The 23,555-nt window shown below is 47.9% G+C and overlaps 1 protein-coding gene across 1 annotated transcript in view; it reads right to left on the reverse strand.

Moving 5' to 3' along the window:
- Window positions 1-19,629: 19,629 nt before the first annotated feature.
- ACY3 (aminoacylase 3) overlaps window positions 19,630-23,555 on the reverse strand; it is a 125,466-nt gene continuing 121,540 nt past the window's right edge. Inside the window, exon 7 of the mRNA XM_066586931.1 lies at window positions 19,630-20,327. Within this exon, the coding sequence (XP_066443028.1) occupies window positions 20,118-20,327 (210 nt within the window). The 3' untranslated portion in view covers window positions 19,630-20,117. The remainder of the gene's footprint in view (window positions 20,328-23,555) is intronic.

Below are 23,555 nucleotides of genomic sequence, written 5' to 3' on the forward strand. Positions count from 1 at the left end.
TTTCAGAATTCGTTTTTCCCTCTTTGATAATTTATAACTAGAGATGAGCGAGCACCAAAATGCTCGGGTGCTCGTTGCTCGAGTCGAACTTTCCGCGATGCTCGAGGGTTCGTTTCGAGTAACGAACCCCATTGAAGTCAATGGGCGACTCGAGCATTTTTGTATATTGCCGATGCTCTCTAAGGTTTTCATTGGTGAAAATCTGCATAACCCAAGAAAGTGATGGAAACGACAGATACGGATAGGGCAGGCGAGGGGCTACATGTTGGGCTGCATTTCAGGCTCCCAGGTCCCACTATTAAGCCACAATAGTGGCAAGAGTGGGCCCCCCCCCCCCCCTCCCAACAATTTTTACTTTGGACAAACCCTCATTAGCAAGGCACACCTTAGCTAAGCACCACACTACCTCCAACTAAGCACAGTCACTGCCTTCGGGACACACCTCTGCCTCTTCTCCTGGGTTACATGCTGCCCAACCCCCCCGCACGACCCAGCGCCACACCGCACACAAAAGTGTCCCTGCGCAGCCTTCAGCTGCCCTCATGCCACACGCTGGCCTCATAGCCACACCACCCTCATGTCTATTTATAAGTGCGTCTGTCATGAGGAGGAACCGCAGGCACACACTGCAGAGGGTTGGCACGGCTAGGCAGCGACCCTCTTTAAAAGGGCGGGGCAATAGCCCACAATACTGTACAGCAGCAATGAGAAATCCAATCCTGTGCCACCTCCGTTAGGAGCTGCAAACGTGGGCATAGCAATGGGGAATCCATGTGCCACACAGTATTCATTCTGTCAAGGTGTCGCATAGCTCAATCCACACTGCAAGGGGAAAGCCGTCAGCGCTCTGCCCCCTACCCAAGTCAGTCAGTGTCTTTGTGCCAGACAGGTCAAACACCGCGATGGGAACTAAGTGGGCACCAACAGCATAGGTGGGTCCTAGGAAACCCAAGACATGAACCAAAAATTGATCTGAGCGGCCAAACATGGCAGACTTGCACCGCGCCCACGACATAGGCCTCGGCCCACAGATTCAGCAATCCTAGGCAGGAAGCGGACTTTCACTGCACCCAGGACATAGGCCTCTGCACAAACCCTCAGCAATCGCGGGCCTACAGCGGACTCCAATGCTAGCGTAGCTGTGAACATCTCATTAGCGCTGTATTGCTCCTGTAGTTTGTCCCAATGCAGTGCCCCGGATAGTAGAGCTAACGTCAGATGAAATACAGGTGGGCTTCGGCCCACAATGCATGCCCCAGACTGGGGTTCTTTATAAGTAGACACAGGCAGGTACAACTCCGTGTGGACCGACAGCATGGGTGGCTCCCAGGAAGCCACCGGCGGTACATAAATAAATCCCATTGCATTGCCCTGCACAGCTGAGGTAACGTCAGATTAAATACAGGTGGGCTTCGGCCCACACTGCATGCCCCAGTCAGACTGAGGTTTTTTTATAAATACACACAAGCAGGTACAACTCCCCTATGTGAAGTCCCTGTGGACTCACAGCATGGGTGGCTCCCTGGAACCCACCGGCGGTACATAAGTATATCCCATTGCAGTGCCCTGCTCGGCAGAGCTAACGTCAGATTACATACAGGTGGGCTTCGGCCCACACTGCATGCCCCAGTCAGACTGGGTAATTTTTTTTTGGGCCATGTACGTGGAACACCACGATGGGAACACTTATTGCACCCATAGTATACACCGACCCCTGTAATACTCCTGTAGCTAAGGTATACGCACACCCCACTAACAGTTATGTTGCAGAAGTCTAGGGAGACCCTATTAACACTTCTGTAGTTACAGTATAGACGGACCCCAGTAACATTTCAGTAGCTGCAGTATAGGCAGAGCACAGTATCAGTTACATTTCAGTAGTAACAGTATCGACAGACCCCTGTAACATTTCAGTAGCTGCAGTATAGGCAGAGCCCAGTATCAGTTACATTTCAGTAGTAACAGTATAGACAGACCTCTGTAACATTTCCGTAACAGCAGGATAGGCATAGCCCAGTATTAGTGGGATTTCAGTAGTAACAGTATAGGCAGATTGACAACACCTATGTGGAAAAGCTAGTATTTTCTAAGACAAGAGAGGGGCATTTGATTGCAATGAAAAGGATACTCAAGGTACTGAAAGTCTGCACTCCTTCTCATCTCAAGCTGAAATATGGAAAGGCTTCATTCATATGGTTTCTGTTGTCCATTTCAAAGTGTTAGCAAATAGCAATCCAAGTTTCCGGCTGCTACCATGCAAGCATCTTTCTTAGGAATTACCAAAGATGACCACAAGTAAAGGCCTCATCATCGGTCAGTCCAAAATCATTCAGGGAGTATGTGGTTCTCAGCTGGCCTGCTTCCATTTAGGGTCGGTACCTGCTGCCACTCAGTCCCTTGCCCTGCAGGGATGGTGTGTTCTATAGTCACCTGCATTCTGACCTCAGCTGTACGCTTATCTTTGGACTTAGCGTACCAACAAGTTTTAAGCCACCAATGCTCTACCAGTCAGCTGAAAGCTTCAGCTAGGGATAATGGAATACTACCGCGGTTGTATTTAGTTGGTTTTCAGGATGTGGCCAGGATTAAGTGGGCCGTGGCGGGGGGGGTGGTGGGGGGCTTTCTTATTGTGTCGTTTAAGGACCACTGCGAAAGCATTTGCCAAGAATATTTTCATTGTTGGAGGAGGAGGAGGGGGATGACTTTGAGGCAGTACGTGTCCTGTCCCCGTGTCCGTGGTTATATGCACCTTACCAGTAACCGCGTTGGTGGGAAAGTGGTCACGACTGTGGACCTATTAGCGCGGTTTTATTTAGTTGGTTTTCAGAATATGGCCAGGATTAAGTGGGCCGTGGCGGGGGGGGGGGGCTCTCTTATTGTATCGTTTAAGGTGAAATTCTTGGACTGCCGCCAGACGGACCACTGCGAAAGCATTTGCCAAGAATGTTTTCATTGTTGGAGGAGGAGGGGGATGTCTTTGAGGCAGTACGTGTCCAGTCCCCGTGTCCGTGGTTATATGCACCTTACCAGTAACCGCGTTGGTGGGAAAGTGGTCGCGACTGTGGACCTATTAGCGCGGTTTTATTTAGTTGGTTTTCGGAATGTGGGCAGGATGAAATGTGGAGTGTGGATATAGTAGCGCGGTTTTATTTAGTTGGTTTTCGGAATGTGGCCAGGATAAAGTGGGCCGTGGTGGGGGGCTCTCTTATTGTATCGTTTAAGATGAAATTCTTGGACTGCTGCCAGACAGACCACTGCGAAAGCATTTGCCAATAATGTTTTCATTGTTGGAGGAGGAGGAGGGGGATGTCTTTGAGGCAGTACGTGTCCTGTCCCAGTGGTTACATGCATCTTACCAGTAACCGTGTCGCTGAAAAATTGTCGCACCTGGGGACCTAATAGCGCGGCCTCGCCACCATCATGTCTTTGGCAAGCCTCTGTTTCCACAACCCTGTAACATAACAGTAGCAGCAGTATAGGCAGAGCCGAGAATTAGTAACATTTCATTGGCAACAGTAGGGACAGACCCCACTAACATTTCAGTGGTATAAGTATACACAGACCCCAGTAACAGTTCAGTAGTATAAGTCTAGACAGACCCCAGTAACATTTCAGTTCCAGCAGTGTAGACAACCCCAGTAACATTTCAGTAGTATCAGTTGCGACATGCCCCAGTAACATTTCAGTTCCAGCAGTGCAGACAGACCCCAGTAACATTTCAGTTCCAGCAGTGCGGACAGACCCCAGTAACATTTCAGTTCCAGCAGTGCAGACAGACCCCTGTAACATTTTAGTAGTATCATTAGGGACAGGCCCCAGTAACATTTCAGTTCCAGCAGTGCAGACAGACCCCAGTAAAATTTCAGTAGTAGTAACAGCATAGACACACCCCTTTAACATTTCCGTTGTAGCAGTGTAGGCTGAGCCCAGTAACATTTCATTTGCAGTAGTATTGCCAGAGTGCAGTAACTTTTCAGTTGTAGTAACAGTATAGACAGACCCCAGTAACATTTACGTTGAAGCAGTATGGGCAAAGCTGCAGATTCATATTTCCCTTGCAGCAGTGTAGGGAGAGTATTTTTTTTTTAACATTTCAGTAGTAGCAGTATAGTCAGACCCCAGTAACATTTACGTAGAAGCAGTATGGGCAAAGCAGCAGAAAAACATTTCCCTTGCAGCAGTGTAGGGAGAGCAAAGTATTTGTAACATTTCAGTAGTAGCAGTATAGACAGGCCCCAGTAACATTTACGTAGAAGCAGTATGGGCAAAGCAGCAGAAAAACATTTCCCTGGCAGCAGTGTAGGGAGAGCTTAGTATTTGTAACATTTCAGTAGAAGCAGTATAGACAGGCCCCAGTAACATTTACATAGAAGCAGTATGGGCAAAGCTGCAGAAAAACATTTCCCTGGCAGCAGTGTAGGGAGAGCATAGTATTTGTAACATTTCAGTAGTAGCAGTATAGACAGGCCCCAGTAACATTTACGTAGAAGCAGTATGGACAGAGCCCACTATTAGTTACATTTCTGTTATAGCAGTATAGACATGCCCCACTAACATTTCTGTTGAAGCAGTATGGGCAGAGCCCAGTATTAGTAAAATTACAGTAGTAACAGTATACACCAACCAAGGTAACATTTCAGGAGCAGAAGTATCCACAGACTGAAGTTACATTTCTGTTGCTGAAGTATAGTCAGACCCCTGTAGCATTACTGTGGCAGAAGTATAGGTAGGCAGAACAGAGTTACATTTCTGTAGCAAAAGTGTAGGCCAACTGTTGCGTCCTAAGAATGTGCAACCTCAATACCATAAATCAAAGGCACAACCGTGGAAAAGGAAACAAAAACTAAAGGGGAATGCTCTCCCTATCGTCCTCTAACCCGGGAGGGGACCCTGCCTACTCGGCAGACTGACCGCGCTGATAAGTGCGAGCCTGCACTTGAACCTGGGCCACTAACCAGTCCCTAACTGGGAGCCCTAGCGCAAAACAAAAGGAGAACAAAACCAAACCAAACAGCAAAGAACTTAGCTTATCCAGCAGAGCTTCCACCACTCTGTGTTGCTCTGTCGCTGTCCAACATAGAACTGCAGTGAATTATTGACCAGCACAGGAGTAACAGTTAGCCCTGCTTAAATAGCAGCAGAGCTACTTAGCGCCAGGTGCGGACTGACATTAATCTTGCAACCTCCACACCTCTCAGCTCCAGGAGAGGTAGGAATGCTGCTAAACCCTGGTTTGGCCTGAAAGCAAGGTGGGAATCTCAGAACGGCTGCAACAGTACCTCCTCTTCTAGGAGGGGCCCCAGGACCCTTAAGATCAGGACGACCAGGGTTTGATCTGTGAAATTTTTTGACTCGACGGGAGTCCAAAATGTGACTTATTACCAACTGCTCCTCCCCATCCGCTAGCACAGGAGCTGGGGGTGGAGGGTCATTCCCAAGATCGATGAATCTTTTGAGCAGAGATTTGTGGAAAACATTGTTAATTTTCATCGCCCTGGGAATTTCTAACCGGAACGCCACCGTGTTAATCTTCTCCATTATTTTAAATGGACCGATAAATTGCGGGCCCAGCTTAGCGGATGGTTGTTTGAGTTTTATATTTCTGGTAGACAACCAAACCAAGTCTCCAACACGGAATTCCGCCCCCTCTGGGCGGTGACTGTTAGCAACTCACTTTCTCCGCTGAACTGCTCGCTGTAACTCTCTCTGGACCTCGGCCATAATAGGCCCAGAAGAATCTGGCTGCACCAGTACCGGAGCAGTAGCAACACACTTCTTCAATTTCTGAACCCTCTCAGGATCCATCTTAAAACCCTCTTGGGTATAAGCTTTGAGCATCAGTCTCTCAGGAGGGGGTATGCGGCTCCTGGGGAACTCGTAGTCAGGGAGAAGTTTAATAGCACAATCTCCCTGTCTGTGCAGTGGTAATTTGTCTGCCCCCAGTGGGGGAAGCCCCTCAGAGAGGTCGGCGATGACTTCCGGCAGCTCTTCTGTCTGAGTAGAAGCTATATCAACAGAAAAGCAACCGGACAGACAACCAGGGCTCCATTCAACAATGTCCCCCTTCTCCCAGTCTACTACCGGGTTGTGTAGACGTAGCCAAGGCAGCCCCAAAACTACTTGCGAAGGAAGGGATTCTATGACCTATAATGTTATAATCTCCCTGTGGAACAGCCCAATTTTTAAACGGACGTTAGGCACACAAAACCTCAGACTTCTCTGCGATAGTGGAGCAGCATCAATGGCGGATACGGGAATGGGGAACTCCAGAGCCTTCATCTCTAAGCCTAAACGTCTGACCGTCTCCCGATGTATTAAATTAATACTAGCTCCACAATCCAGAAGGACTCTTATGGGGCTGCCCACACTATCAGACAGGATCTCAGCAGGGAGCACCAGTCTGGAGGGTGATAACCAGGCAATTTGATGGCCTAGAGGGGCCCCCTCAGTAATCTCCCGGTCATCAAGTCCTGGCTGGCAATTATGACGGGGACAACACTGAGCCATGCGACCAATGTGGTTACAGGAAAAGCAATGACCTTTACACTGTACTTTGTTCCCATTCCTAGCCCTGGCAGCTAGAGACCCCAACTGCATGGGCTCCTCCACATCCGCAGATAAGAAGCCAGAATCTGTGGAGAGTTCCTAATGTCTCTCCCTGATCCGTCTCCCAGCTTTGATAGCCAGAGACATGGCCTCATCAAGACTGCGGGGTACTGGATAACCTACCAGTACATTCTTGATTTTATTGGATAGACCCCAATGGAACTGGCTCTTTAAAGCAGGGTCATTCCACTGGGTTTCTGCTGCCCAACGTCGAAACCCAGCACAATAATCTTCGACAGAGGAGTCTCCCTGTCGTAAACGTCTGATATTCCCTTCAGCCACCGATATCTTGTCTGGGTCATCATAGATTAGACCCAATGCAGCGAAAAAGTCATCCACCGAGTCTAAGGCCTCAGACATTGGGGGTAATGAAAAAGCCCATGCCTGTGGCGCCCCCTGCAGTCTGGACATGACAATGCCCACCTTCTGGGCGTCATCCCCTGAAGACACTGGATGCAGTCTAAAGTAGAGCTTACAGGCATCCCGAAAGGATCCGAATTTCTGCCTATCACCAGAAAAACGGTCGGGTAGCTCAATTTTTGGTTCCTTGCTGTGAACCTGCAGTGCAGTTTGTCGCTGTTTTAGCTCAGCGAGCTCAGCAGCCAGCGTGCCAAGCTGGTGCGACAAAACCTCAACGAGATTCATAGTAACAGCACAGAATCTCCCTGAGTAGGTAAGGGCTGGTCAATCTGTTGCGTCCTAAGAACGTGCAACCTCAATAACATAAACCAAAGGCACAGGAAACAAAGGAAACAAAAACTAAAGGGGAATGCTCTCACTATCGTCCCCTAACCCGGGAGGGGACCCTGCCTACTCGGCAGACTGACCGCGCTGATAAGTGCGAGCCTGCACTCGAACCTGGGCCACTAACCAGTCCCTAACTGGGAGCCCTAGCACAAAACAAAAGGAGAACAAAACCAAACCAAACAGCAAAGAACTTAGCTTATCCAGCAGAGCTTCCACCACTCTGTGTTGCTCCGTCGCTGTCCAACATAGAACTGCAGTGAATCATTGACCAGCACAGGAGTAACAGTTAGCCCTGCTTAAATAGCAGCAGAGCTACTTAGCGCCAGGTGCAGACTGACATTACTCTTGCAACCTCCACACCTCTCAGCTCCAGGAGAGGTAGGAATGCTGCTAAACCCTGGTTTGGCCTGAAAGCAAGGTGGGAATCTCAGAACGGCTGCAACACCAACCCCAGACACAGTGGTGTAGCATGAGTGCAGGCGAAGCCCATAAAAATTACTTGGATTACATTGTAGGCGAGGGCCCGAAAAATTGGTGTACCGACAGTACAAATGTACCCCACAAAAAGTTGCCTATGCCCAACCCAGAGGGCAGGTGAAACCCATTAATCGCTTAGCGTACTGTGGCTTAATTTTTAACTAGGCCTGGAGGCAGCCCAGTCTAAATTAAAAATTGGTTCAGGTGGAAGTTTCAATGCTTTAATGAAAATTGAAACAGATAAATATTATTTAGAAAAGTTATATGAGCCTTTTGGCCACAGAAAAATTGCCCGTTCGCGGTGATTACATGAGGTTTCACGAGGAGGAGCCGGAGGAGGACGACGAATATCATACACAGATTGACAAACGTCATTAGGTAGCGCTGCTGTCCGCTGGTGGAGAAGAGAAGTCTGGGGAAATCCAGGCTTTGTTCATCTTTATGAGTGTAAGGCTGTCGGCACTGTCAGTTGACAGGCGGGTACGCTTGTCCCCCAGCTGCACTAAACACCCTCTCTGACAAGACGCTAGCCGCAGGGCAAGCCAACACCTCCAGGGCATAAAGCGCGAGTTCGGGCCACGTGTCCAGCTTTGAAACCCAGTAGTTGTACGGAGCAGAGGCGTCACGGAGGACGGTGGTACGATCGGCTACGTACTCCCTCACCATCTTCTTACAGTGCTCCCTCCGACTCAGCCTTGACTGGGGAGGTGTGACACAGTCTTGCTGGGGAGCCATAAAGCTGGCAAAGGCCTTGGAGAGTGTTCCCCTGCCTGCGCTGAACATGCTGCCTGATCTCCGCTCCTCCCCTTCTACTTGGACCTCGGAACTGTGCCTTCTGCCACTAGCGCTGTCAGATGAGAAGTTTACCATCAGTTTGTCCACCAGGGCCCTGTGGTATTGCATCACTCTCTAGAAAGGTTCTCCTTATACCGTGGGTCAAGCAGTGTGTACACCCAGTAATCCGTAGTGGCCAGAATGCGTCTAACGCGAGGGTCACGAGAAACGCATGCTAACATAAAGTCAGCCATGTGTGCCAGGGTACCTGTACGCAACATATGGCTGTCCTCACTAGGAAGATCACTTTGAGGATCCTCCTCCTCCTCACGCCATACACGCTGAATAGATGAGAGGCAAGCAGCATGGGTACCCTCTGCAGTGGGCCCAGCTGTCTTTTTCTCCTCAGGCTCCTCCCCCTCCTCCTCCTGCTCAACGCACTGAGATATAAACATGAGGGTGCTCTGACTATCCAGCGACATATTGTCTTCCCCTGCCTCCGTTTCCGACCGCAAAGCGTCAGCCTTTATGCTTTGCAGGGAACTTCTCAACAGGCATAGCAGGGGAATGGTGACGCTAATGATTGCAGCATCGCCACTCACCATCAGGGTAGACTCCTCAAAGTTTCCAAGGACCTGGCAGATATCTGCCATCCAGGCCCACTTCTCTGTAAAGAATTGAGCAGGCTGACTCTCACTACGCTGCCCATGTTGGAGTTGGTATTCCACTATAGCTCTACGCTGCTCATACAGCCGGGACAACATGTGGAGCGTAGAGTTCCACCGTGTGGGCACGTCGCACAGCAGTCGGTGCACTGGCAGATTAAACCAATGTTGCAGGGTCCGCAGGGTGGCAGCGTCCGTGTTGGACTTGCAGAAATGTGCGCTGACCTGGCGCACCTTGCCAAGGAGGTCCGACAAGTGTGGGTAGCCTTTCAGAAACCGCTGAACCACCAAGTTGAAGACGTGGGCCAGGCATGGCACGTGCGTGAGGCTGCCGAGCTGCAGAGCCGCCACCAGGTTACAGCCGTTGTCACACACGACCATGCCCAGTTGCAGACTCAGTGGCGAAAGCCAGCGGTCAGTCTGCTCTGTCAGACCGTGCAACAGTTCGTGGGCCGTGTGCCTCTTCTCTCCTAAGCTGAGTAGTTTCAGCACAGCCTGCTGACGCCCACCACTGTGCTGCCGCGCCGCGCGACACTGACTGCTGGCGACGTGCTGCTGACATGTCTTGATTGCGAGGTAGAGGTTGCATTGGGGGAGGAGGAGGAGGAGGAAGGTTTAGTGGAGGTGGCATACACCGCCGCAGAAACCGGCACCGATCTGGGGCCCGCAATTCTGGGGGTGGGTAGTACATGAGCGGTCCCAGGCTCTGACTCGGTCCCAGCCTCCACTAAATTCACCCAATGTGCCGTCAGGGAGATATAGTGGCCCTGCCCGCCTGTGCTTGTCCACGTTTCCGTTATTAAGTGGACCTTGCCAGTAACCGAGTTAGTGAGGGCGCGTACAATGTTGCGTGAGACGTGGTCGTGCAGGGCTGGGACGGCACACTGTGAAAAATAGTGGCGACTGGGGACAGAGTAGCGCAGGGCTGCCGCCGCCATCATGTTTTTGAACGCCTCAGTTTCCACCAGCCTGTAGGGGAGCATCTCCAGGCTGATCAATTTGGCAATGTGGACATTTAAAGCTTGAGCGTGCGGATGGGTGGCGGCGTATTTGCGCTTTCGCTCCAACGATTCTCTTAGCGACAGCTGGACGCTGCGCTGAGAGACATTGCTGGATGGGGTTGAGGAGAGAGGAGGTGAGGGTGTGGGTCCAGGCCAGGAGATGGTTGTGCCTGTGTCGTAAGAGGTGAGTTGGATCTTAGTGGCAGGTTGGGGCCCAGGGGGAGAGGCAGTGGCGCAAGCCGGTGAACGGCCTTCGTCCCACCTTGTGGGGTGCTTGGCCATCATATGCGTGCGCATGCAGGTGGTGGTGAGGCTGGTGGTGGTGGCTCCCCGGCTGATCTTGGCGCGACAAAGGTTGCACACCACTGTTCGCCGGTCGTCCGCGGTCTCAGTGAAAAACTGCCACACCTTAGAGCACCTTGGCCTTTGCACGGTGGCTTGGCGCGAGGGGGTGCTTTGGGAAACAGCTGGTGGATTATTCGCTCTGGCCCTGCCTCTACCCCTGGCCACCCCACTGCCTCTTCCAACCTGTCCTGCGGCTGCAATTGCCTCCCCCTCTGAAGACCTGTCCTCAGTTGGCTTATCACACCAGGTGGGGTCAGTCACCTCATCGTCCAGCGGCTCTTCCTCCGAATCCTCTGTGCGCTCCTCCCTCGAACTTACTGCCCTTACTACTACCTCACTGATAGACAACTGTGTCTCATCGTCCTTCTCACCCACTGAAAGCTCTTGAGACAGTTGCCGGAAGTCCCCAGCCTCATCCCCCAGACCCCGGGAACTTTCCAAAGGTTGGGCATCGGTCACGACAAACTCTTCCAGTGGGAGAGGAACCATTGTTGCCCAATCTGGGCAGGGGCCTGAGAACAGTTCCTGGGAGTCTGTCTGCTCATCAGAATGTGTCATTTTTATGGAGTGAAAAGGCTGGGAAAAAGGAGGAGCAGCAGCCAGAGGATTCAGAGTTGCAGCAGTGGACGGTGTAGAAGACTGGGTGGTCGATAGATTGCTGGGTGTATTTTCTGCCATCCACGACCGGACCTGCTCACACTGCTCGGTTTTTAATAAAGGTCTACGACGTGGACCCAAAAATTGTGATATGAAGCTGGGGACCCCAGAAACTGTCCTCTTTCCCACTCCCGCAGCAGCCGGCTATGATTCGCCTGGACCAGGAACTCAGCCTATACCCACACCCTCACTTGCAACTCCGCGTCCTCGCCCGCATCCACGTCCTCTATCCCCTACCCCTACCCCTACCCTTCAGCATGGTGGATTAAGAATCGAGCAGACACTGAGCGGTGTGAAAGTTTTTTTGAATTATTGCCGCGCAGTTGGTGCCTGCCAGTGGTTATAACCACTTCACAGAGGCAGTAAGGTCCCCAGTTACTTAATCAAGCTCACTTTTAGGACCCAAAAATATAAATTCATAAAAATTAACTTTTAATAAATATTGGTTAAAAACCTTATGGACACACAAACAAAAAAATCCGCTATCCGGTAGGGAATGTGAAATTGTATCATACAGTAACACTTCAAGATCAATGTTTTGTATCAATGTCCAGATGATGCGATTACGCTGGCTGTACAAGCCTTCATACATTCAGGATGAGAACACTATGGACCACGCCAGCGATGTGTGCATGGGGTTGTAGACAGCTACATATATTGTATTGCAGATCTGACTCTGCATCAATGTAATTGACCCTCCTAATATCCAGATGATGGAATTCCACGATGAGGTAAGTCAGTAGATCCCCAATATGCCGGGTTTGTAACTACTTTTTCACAGTTCCTTTTGCATTAAAGATGAAGCTGCACCCACCTCTCATTTGCATCCACCTCTCATTTGCATCCACCTCTCATCCGCACCCACCTCTCATCCGCACCCACCTCTCATCCGCACCCACCTCTCATCCGCACCCACCTCTCATCCGCACCCACCTCTCATCCGCACCCACCTCTCATCCGCACCCACCTCTCATCCGCACCCACCTCTCATCCGCATCCACCTCTCATCCGCACCCACCTCTCATCCGCACCCACCTCTCATCCGCACCCACCTCTCATCCGCACCCACCTCTCATCCGCACCCACCTCTCATCCGCATCCACCTCTCATCCGCACCCACCTCTCATCCGCACCCACCTCTCATCCGCATCCACCTCTCATCCGCACCCACCTCTCATCCGCACCCACCTCTCATCCGCACCCACCTCTCATCCGCACCCACCTCTCATCCGCACCCACCTCTCATCCGCACCCACCTCTCATCCGCACCCACCTCTCATCCGCACCCACCTCTCATCCGCACCCACCTCTCATCCGCACCCACCTCTCATCCGCACCCACCTCTCATCCGCACCCACCTCTCATCCGCACCCACCTCTCATCCGCACCCACCTCTCATCCGCACCCACCTCTCATCCGCATCCACCTCTCATCCGCATCCACCTCTCATCCGCACCCACCTCTCATCCGCACCCACCTCTCATCCGCACCCACCTCTCATCCGCATCCACCTCTCATCCGCACCCACCTCTCATCCGCACCCACCTCTCATCCGCATCCACCTCTCATCCGCATCCACCTCTCATCCGCATCCACCTCTCATCCGCACCCACCTCTCATCCGCACCCACCTCTCATCCGCATCCACCTCTCATCCGCATCCACCTCTCATCCGCATCCACCTCTCATCCGCATCCACCTCTCATCCGCATCCACCTCTCATCTGCATCCACCTCTCATCCTCATTTGCCTCCATCTTTCCTTGATTGGTTTATTTTCTACTAGGCGAAAAATCAGATATTTTTTACCCAATAAAATCTAATCCCAGTGAATGTAACTACAGAGGCAAATGCAGATGACATATAAATGTATCTCTGTTACGGACGCTGATCATGGCTGACAGGGTCTTTACCTCCTCTTGCCGTTAGTCATGGGCAGCGCCGTGCTCCCCATGTGACCTACGGCAGACACCGTATCTTCTTACATTCCAGTTGCCGCTGTGGTTTGTAAGGTGCACACATGTACCCAACTTTCCAGTCCTTGCTCAATCCGGATCGGTGCCAGTCTATTTAAGGCGTCCTCCTTCGCTGCGGAGGGCCTGAGCAATTGGTTTCCTACTTGCTAAGGTGCTTAATTGTGTTAAGTCTGATCTCCTGATTTTTAACCCCTACTCGTTTTTTCTGGTCTCTTTGCTCCTGAATTCGGCTATTTTATTGTACCACAATCCTTCTGTTTGCTGCCTATCCTGACCTCGTCTCTTGCTTGACATTGTCTTTCTGCACCCCACAGTACTATGCTCCTGACCTGAGCTCTGTTTTTGACTAGAATACTGTGTACACCCTCTAGTACCGTGTTATGGTATTCGTGACCAAGTTCTGTCAGCTGCCTCTTAAGCAAGACTATTTTTGGGGTAGCAATGTGGAATTCCCCACAGCTAAAACCTAATCACAATTGGTGGGGTTAAAGGGTGAAACCAGGGATCACCAAGTGCAGCCCTTAGATCTAGCCCTAAGTCAAACTGGTTTAGACTGTTTGACAGTTTTGTCAGGCCATGGATCCCGCTGATGCCAAGGTCAAGTGTGGTCAAAAAGTCAGAGCCACTCGTTACTGTATGTGACAAGTTCAAATATATCAGATCTTGCAACAGCTCTCAAGTCGTCTGGAGTTTTTGGATCTTGCTGCTACAGTCCAAGCCACAACTCGAACCACAACACAAACTATAGTTTTAGTCTCTTCTCATATCTCAGTGCAGGCAACTGCTTTGCCAGATCCTAGTTTTCACTTGGAAGGATCCATACCGCATCTTTCATTAACACCACATTATGAAAGCAATTTGTAAACTTACTGACGTTTTGTAAATTAGTGTTTGATCCAACTTGAATTACAAAAGTAGCCTTAATTGGGTCACTTCTGTCTGGAGAGGCCTTCGTGTGGGTGGTCCCACTTTGAGAGCGAAGTAGTGGAAATCTTTAGACCTTCCTGGTCACATTCCACAAGTTCTTCAAAGAATCCAGATAAGCCTTCTTCACAGCACCCTTGCTTCTGTGGCTACGCCAGGGTTCCATATCAGTTGGTTAGTATGCCAACCAGTTCTGGACACTGGCCTCTAGTATGTAATGACAAAGCCATCAGGACTTCTAGCAAAGATTCTCTGATCAGATCAAGGACAACTTGACTGGTCGAGATCTACTTTCCACTTGATCTCATCACTCTTGCTGCCCAAAAGGTTTCTTTCTCCAGTCACTGTGTCCATTGGTGACATTCAGTTCTTGGTCCAAGCCTACGTAGACTCTGAGGGGAATTGCATTCTCCAAGTCTTTGGAACTCAGCATAAAAGTCCTACAGTACTGTTCGAGTGACCTCTATCAATCACTTCAGTCAACGGAGAACCTCTTTTTGCCATACTCCACTCCATCACAGCACTCTGTGGGTGAAGTGAAACTTCTGCATGTAGAGAGAAAAATCTATATTTTTCCCAGGCCAACTCCTTGTTTTTTGTTCTCTACTGTCCTTACCTGCACTCTGCAATGATCAACTGGGGCACAGGTCAAATTGCTCAGTGGGGTTTGTACTATTATTACCATTACCTTTCTTCTGCCAAAAACATACAGGTACTCCAGGAATTATCCAGCCTGTCTGCACTGTATACCTCTAAAGCAGATGTATTAAAGGTCAGAAAGAATTAAACATTGCCACCGTATCATCTGTACTAGGGTCCCAATCAATCTGCTTCCAGGCATGGTTCAACCAAGGGGTTGAGAGTACCCCTTGTCTTTACCAAAGACTGAGGCCTTGTCAGTCTACATCAAAGCAAACTCTTCATCTTCCACCAGATCGGGGTTCTTCTTTGTATGGACCTAGAGAAGTTGTCTGCAGTGCTTAACTAGCCAAAGCCACAGGACCAGAAGGCAATGAAGCATTTTTTTAGGATTTATGAACTGTAGTTCTTGACAAAAAAACACCTAAGAAGGAGTTGTCAGAATTAAATGAAATGTTAGAGTTCTGTCCAAAAGATCTAGGCAGGAGTGGAGGAAATGCTGGAAAGAATTTTTTCAAAAATAGAAGGCATCTGATTGACTATATGTTTGGGGCTGCTGTCCTGCTGCAAAATAAATTTGGAGGCCAATGTCATTAAGAACTTTCTTTAACGTAAAGAACAATTATGAGTCCTGGAAGTGATGATGTGGCCCCACAGAGCCCGGATCTGTCTGGGATTACATATAGAAACAGAAGGATTTGAGTGAGCCGACATCCACAGAAGATCTTTGCTTAGTTCTCCAAAAATGTTTAAAAAAAATGTTTTTCCGTGTTCCTTCAAAAGCTGTGTGCAAGTGTACCTAGAAGAATTGATGCTGTTCTGAAGGCAAATGGTGGTTATATTAAATATTGTTTTGATTTAGCTTTTCCTTTTCTTCAGTCACTTTGCATTTTATTTGACAAAAAAAACTAACACTTCTATTTTAGAAAGCATTTTTTCTACAGCTGATTTTCTAAAGTGATTTAGATTGAGTCACTATATACCGGTATATGAGACACTTTTATGTATCCGTATGCTTGATAAAGACCTTCTGGTGGAAACATTGCTGCTGTTATGTCCTTTGAGGAATAAAGTCTTAAATTTTGCACCTTGAATGATTTTACGTCTCCCTTCTAAGAACTTAAGGGCAGGCACCCAATCATGTTTGTTTGATGTCACCGATATCTGCAAAGCCTCAACACATAATTGATGCTGCCTGAATCATCACTGTGGTTCCCGTATGTCTGTGAGATATTCCTCCAGGGAAAACCTTTGTTCCATCTGCCAAGCACCGTAGGATCCTGTCATGGGGTCATCACTCCAAATTGGTTGGGTGTCCTGGTGTGAAGAAGATGGTGGATTTCATCTCTCACCAGTTCTGGGGGCCTTCCTTGCCCAAAGACGTACGGGATTATGTGGCAGCTTATTAGACCTGTGCTAAAGACAAGGCCTTGCACCAATGACCAGCTGGACTTTTGTTGCTCTTACCTGTTACGGAGTCCCCATGGCAGCATGTTGCTGTGACTTTATCACTGACCTCCCTTGCTTCTCCAATTGCACCGTGATCTGGGTGGTAATGGAAAGATTTTCAAAGGTGGCACATTTTTGCCCATCTACCTGGTCTGTTTGGTACCTCTATTTATGGAACATATATTTCATCTTCGTAGACTTTCTGTGCACGTTGTCTCGGACCATAGTGTACAATTCACTCCTCATTTTTAAAGGGCTCAGTGTGGAATGCAGATCAGGTGGAACAAGTTAACCAATCGCTAGAGATCTATCTACAGCATTGTGTCCTCTCGGCAGGATGACTGGACATTGCTTCTGCACTGGGCTGATTTTTGCAGTCGCTCCATTCTTTACAGTCTATGGAAGTCATCTCTAGGTTCCTTTTCCATGGCTACAGTTTCAGAGGTGCTAACAGCCAACACTACACACCAGGAGTCTGTGAAGATTTGGCAGGGGGTCAGGAAGTCTTTGTCCCATGCAGTCATCAAAATGAAAACAAAAAACAAAGACTTCTCCATAGCTTCTCTCCTGGGGATCATGTTTCTGTCCTCCTAAGGACACTTACCTTTCAAATTTGCACACAGATATGTGGAGCCTTTTCAGGTTTTGAAGAAGCTGAATTCAGAAGCTTACAAACTATGACTGCTTTACTCCTCACCAATTCATAGTTCCTTTCTAAATTTTAAAGCCACCGATTCTAAATAGGCTCTCCAAGTCTTTAGTCTTGACTTTTACAAATATAGTTCTGGAAGCGGAGTTTGAAGTAAAAGGAATTCTGGGTGCCAACAGGGGACAAGGAAGATTGTTTTATCTTGTGGAATGGAAGATTTATGGTCCAGAAGAAAGATCTTTGGATACCAATGAGATTAATTCCCCGACTCTTTTGAAAAAAAACATTTCTTCAGCAGTCTGGTCCTAAGAAGAAGGGTCATGAACAATGGTGCTTCTTTCCTTCTTCCACCTTTGGTCATGGTCAGTGCCATGGTTCCTGTGCAACCCGCGGCAGACACCATGTCTTCTCTCCTCAAATCCTGGCTGTCACTGCTGCCCGAATGGTGCACATGGTCAGACCGCCTTTTAATGGGCTAGAGCAAGTAACCAGCTTTACAGGTCCTCGCCAAATCTGGATAGGTTCCAGTTTTTTTAAGGCGTTCTCTCCTACTGGAGGTCATTGAGAAATTAGCTTCCTACTATGTTAAATTGCTAAAGGTTTCTGTTTGATCTCCTTTTTTTTTGACCCATAACTATCCTACTCGACTTTCCTGGTTTCTTCAATCCCGACTTCTGCTGATTTACTGACCATGATTCTTCTGTCTGCTGCTTGCCTTTGGCCAATTTCTCAACTACACAAGAAATTCATGTATCCTGTCCTCAGCTCTGTTCCTTGACAATGACTATCTACACTCTTTGGTACCAAATTACCCAAGAATTTTTCAGTCTTGACCTTGGCTTTGTTGTTCAACTATGACTTTGTCTGGTTACATTATAATATTTATGATTAGGTTGCATCATCTGCCTCTTAACCGAGGCTATTCCTGGGGTAGTGGTCTAGGGTTCCTAACAGTGAACACCAGATCCCCAGGTGCAGACCTTAGATCTTGGCTTCGGTAAAATCAGTTTAGAGGCAATAAGGAGTTTTTGGAATCAAATGAAACTTTACAATACTGTGCAAAAGTTTTAGGCGGGTGTGGAAAAAAATGCTGAAAAGTCAGAATTTACTCAAAAGTAGAAGGCATCCGATTGTGAAGGCTCCAAAATTTATTCTCCAACAGGACAGGAACCCCAAACATAAAGTCAAAGTCACTAATGTATCATCCATGTAAAGAACTAGGAGTCCTAGAAATGATGATCTGACCCCCACAGAGCCCTGATCTCAACATCATGAAGAAACAGAAGCATCAGAGCGAGCCGACATCCACAGAAGATCTGTGCTTAGTTCTACAAGATTAAAAAAAACTACTCTGCCGACTTCCTTAAAAAACTGTGTGCAAGGGTACCTCGAAGGACTGATGCTGTGTTTGAAGGCAAATGGTGGTTACATCAAATATTAATGTGATTTCGATTCTTCTTTTGTTCATTCACCTTGCTTTTAGTGGACACATAGCTGCTAACACTTCTGGTTTTGGAAGCTTTCTTACTTTGCAGCACTTTTTCTCCATCTGCCTAAAGCTTGTACACAGTACTATAAATGTGTGAACGTAATGATGACATATACAGGTGATTGCAATATTAGAGCGAAAGTATGGAGAGATTTTTAAAAACTGTTTATTGAAATAATAATCCAGACATAATTAGATCAACAAGTGTGGAATCCTACAAGTGTTACTATTTCAGAACATATAAATGGAGTCCCACACGCCAATACAAGCGAGGAATCTGTCAGGTAATAGAATACATTCCCACTCCACCTGACCCCCAGCAGCAGAGATCCCAAACCTCTTGGAGAAAGCCATGTCAACTAGGAATCGCCCCAAGTGCGGCACGCCTGGGCTAATTAAAAATAAAACCATATTGTCAGCGTATAATCCTAGCTGATATTCCAGGGGACCCATTTGGGTATATAATGATGTTGGTCCTGACGAGGTTCAATCGCCAGTGCAAACAGTATAGGTGACAGAGGGCTGCCAGGTTGTGTCCCTCGGCCTAGTGTAAAGTGTAAGAGGCAGGTGAAAAGTCTTGTAAATCCATTCTAGGACAGTTGGCACAAACAGTACTTATCCATACTACAACCACGAAAAAAAGGGGCAAACCACTAGACCCAATCTGAATATTGGTGTATCCAGCAGCCCCTTGGTTTGGTCACTGCAACATTCTCAAGCAAAGATGGACATGTCCGCAAAGTGGAAGCGAGGATAACCATATCAAACTACATACATGGCACACGTGTAGCAAGAACAGGACACCCCTAGTGGTGGGAGAAAGCGTTTAATAAATGACTGGATAAAGTCAGCTGACTGCATGGCCCTACAGTTCTGCTGACTCTGTCCCAGTTTTTCCCCATGCTCGCCTCCCTCCCCCCGGATGGGTTCTTCTTAGGCTCCCTGTGCTCTCAATGTGTCAAGTGAGAAGTCCCCATGACTCGTTCTTTAAGGGGGATGTCAGGCTGTAACTAAAGGACCTTTTAGATGGAATGACTATTGTTTAAATGGGCGAAAGTGGCCGATAATCGTTCAGTCTAAACATGAGCCGTGACCAAATGACAAGCGTCATTGTTCACTATTTGTTCATCATTTTATACAGCATAACAACCATCGTTGGCTCGATCACAAATAATTCAGTGTAAATACGGATCCTTCAGTCGTTCTCACTTATACAGCGAATGTGACCGACTGAACGATTTCTCATGTGAACGAGCCAACGATGTATCTGCTGTATAAACAGGCTGCCGAGCCAACGAGCCAGCGATGATGTCAAGTGATCATCTTGTGGTGTAAACGGACCATCACTCCACCTCTTATGGAAATTACAATTGTGGAAAAGACCCCGTTGACAATCACAGATGATCTCTAGCTCCCTTCAGAGAAGGTCTCTTGATACCACATTCGGTTCGATGATTGACTGGCTACCAAGAAGTCTACACAATCCAATTCTGAAGGTTATTCAGCAAATGAAATAGCAAAAATGAGCCAGTGTCCATTCCTACAGCGAGTAAATCAGGCAAGTCTATATCTCAGCTGGTTCTATGACCCCACAGCATCACACTATGAGAATACCTTATCTCTTATCATCATCATATATACTTGGGTTGCTCTTTTATGAATGTTAAACCCTTAGTGATTATCGTATATTCGATGTGCATTCAAAGATTCATCCACTTCGTTTAAGAAGCCACCTTCTGACTTGTAGAGGAAAGAGCAGGAACAGAAAGCTGGATCTTCTCAACTACTATGAAGGCAATATTCTTCTCGTAATAAGCTGCCTCGTTAATAAACACAGGGTAAATGGGTTTATCTCCAGCGTAAGGAATGATCTTGTCATCCAAGCTCAAAAACATAGGATCACCAGGGCGAAGAAGAGAGAAGTCCTGATCCTGAAGAAACAAGAGTATATGGAATTTTTGGGTTAGACATGTTAACTAGAAGAATTCTTGGAGAAAGTTTGTTCTTTACAATGGTGCTTTCTGGTGCGTGAGGAAAACACTGAAACACAAGCCCATCCATACCATAGATGGCAGTAGGGCTAGAGGTCAACAATAGAACATTGTGGGAATCTGTTAAAGATAAGTATATTAGTATGTTATTTCTTAAGATTATATGCTGCATAAATTGTACAGTGTATTACTTACCTGCATAGACATACCTAGTGTGAGATATATGCAAATAGGGAAGATGGAACAATACCTCTGCAGCGCCACCTATTGGATGGCAGCATTCCTGCAAATCAATGTCCGACCCTTTATACCAGTCTTTATAACAATGATTGAAAATTGAAAACCGAGCCAGAATCCATACACAGACAGCTGTTTCAGGTTTTTTGCCCCTCCTCAATGTGCAGTAAGATTCTGGCTTGGTTAGTGAGAGGTCTACAGACATGGGTCAGGTCGGGTATTGTCTCTCCTTGAGGAGAGCACCTAGAAGATAAGTGAGGAGACTTATAAGGCCATGCATCCTCCTCTGGGCAATATGCAAATAAGGAAGATGGAACAGTACCTCTGCAGCGCCACCTATTGGATGGCAGCATTCCTGAAAATAAATGCCCGACCCTTTATACAGGTCTATACAACAATGATTGGGAATTGATTGGGTGTTTCCATAGAATGCTGTCCTTTGTGTATTAGACCCAAGAAGTATATCTTATCAAGGAGAAGCTAGATGAGATAAAAAGAATCCAGGAACATGGTTTACTAAGCAGAACATACTCAGTTTAGGACTTTTTAGCATGTCTGTTCCCTTCCTGGGGTCAATAATTTGACCCGCAACCCAACCTGTGCAGCTGTCGGGAATCAGCTCCTCAAGGAGCTATAAGATGGGGGCACTTAGTGGGGCACTAGAAGAACTCCCACCCCTCTCTGAAAAAGCTACCAAAAAGGTATTTGTGCTTGGTGTATTGAGGTCTTGACGAGTGGCTGATAGGAAGCCCCCTGTATAGTCGGGGTGACAAGTGTTTAGTTACTACTAGGCAAGTAGGATTTTATTTTCTGTATGAGCTTAAATATAAAAGTCTGTTTTTCTAAGTTTTTGCTGAAACAATAAAGCTTTGTGTAAACTGTATCCTGGTGTCACCGTCTCTGACCGCACTGAGCTAGACCCTCCGCACTGCCTACCTGCACTCGCTATATAAACTAATCAGTGATAAACCTTCAGTAGATGTGCACATTTAGCAGCAAGAGCAGCAATAGTTGTACAGAAGGCGCTGCTCCGGTCCCATGCCCTCCACAGTTGTGCTGATGATGGGGTTCCTGCAGAACACAGCCCAATCAGCCGCTGCAGCCAATCAAATTGTGGGTGCCACTTGTGAGCGTTCATCTTGTCTCCACCCATTCTTCATGGTGGAGACAAGATACAACAGTACCGCCCTACAGTCTTTGATTCTTGTATGGGACCACTCCTGGAATGGGGTATACTCGGGATGACACTGACCCGACAGTCCTTGTTATCTGTCTGGGACAGCTCCTGGAAGGGGGAAAGGGATAGAATCTCCACAGATACACTCCAAACACAATACCTCTGCACAGTGATCGGGTTCTTCTGTTGCTCACTCTCTCTCTCTCTCTCTCTAATCCTCAGTGGTCCCTGGCATAGCAGGCTTCAGGGAACTGCTTCTCTTCCTCCATTATGCACCACATGGGAGTTGATGGTATCCCCATGTGGCTGGCACTCCACTCAACACCAAAAGACAACACCAGACCAGGTTAGAATGGAACCCCACTGTCTAATACATTCTCTGATGGATCTCTGATTCTGGCTGACTCTGTGATGGAACTCCCTTCCACACCCAAATCACTCATATTTATGATATTAAGCATTCCACATGACAGGACATGAACTGTTACATTTTAGACATATCCCAGCCTCATGCAGACATTAAAGGGGTTGTCCCACGCCGAAACGGGTTTTTTTTTTTCAATAGCCCCCCCGTTCGGCGCGAGACAAACCCGATGCATGTGTTGAAAAAAAAAAACGGATAGTACTTATCCGAATCCCCGCGCTCCGGTGACTTCTTACTTACCTTGCGAAGATGGCCGCCGGGATCTTCACCCTCGGTGGACCGCAGGTCTTCTGTGCGGTCCATTGCCGATTCCAGCCTCCTGATTGGCTGGAATCGGCACGTGACGGGGCGGAGCTACGAGGAGCCGCTCTCCGGCACGAGCAGCCCTATTCAACACGGAGAAGACCGGACTGCGCAAGCGCGTCTAATCGGGCGATTAGACGCTGAAAATTAGACGGCACTATGGAGACGGGGACGCTAGCAACGGAGCAGGTAAGTGAATAACTTCTGTATGGCTCATAATTAATGCACAATGTACATTACAAAGTGCATTAATATGGCCATACAGAAGTGTATACCCCCACTTTGTTTCGCGGGACAACCCCTTTAACTCTTTATTTGCTGCAGCTGTGCAATACACATAACAAATGACTAGACAGTTTCTGCACAATGCATCTACACAAGACGTTACATGCATGGAGGGGCCAGGAAGATATGTTGTGGGCCACTACACTGATACACACTTCTGCTGGATACCATGGGAGTGTGAGGCACAGGCTGTGATATATAGGTGTGCCTATTGTGTTATCTGATCCCTGAATAGACTCTGACACCAAATGTCCAGATACACCGGACCAGGAAGTTTTAGTAGAAATTAGTCTTTTCTATTGTTAATCAAAGAGACGCCGATTATTGTGTTCCTAATGACATCTAGGGATCAGAAATCAATGATGCCCTCTTGCATGTGGTACAGAGGAGGCAATTGATTTTTATTAGCCCTTCATAATATAGATATTAGTATAGAAAGCTCTGATCTCTCTGATGGCAACCATGTGCCCCGGGGTACGGAGCAGTGGACAGTTCTACTAGGATAGCGGCACACTCTGTGTAGCATGGGCTCGGCAATACGCTGGTGATACAGTGCAGGCTATCACTACTGTACTGACTATAGCTGTGGACCTAGTATAGTGTACTTAGCCCTGAACCCCTGGACATTGGTAAGAAAACCCCAGAGATGGAGTTGAAAGGTTGATATAAAAGGGGGGTTGGTCTCCAGCACAGAGAGTCTGCAGCACATGGGGGTAAGTGGCAGTGGGGTAGATAATCTCCT

The sequence above is a fragment of the Eleutherodactylus coqui genome, chromosome 13 (assembly GCF_035609145.1).
Source record: "Eleutherodactylus coqui strain aEleCoq1 chromosome 13, aEleCoq1.hap1, whole genome shotgun sequence".
NCBI lineage: Eukaryota > Metazoa > Chordata > Amphibia > Anura > Eleutherodactylidae > Eleutherodactylus > Eleutherodactylus coqui.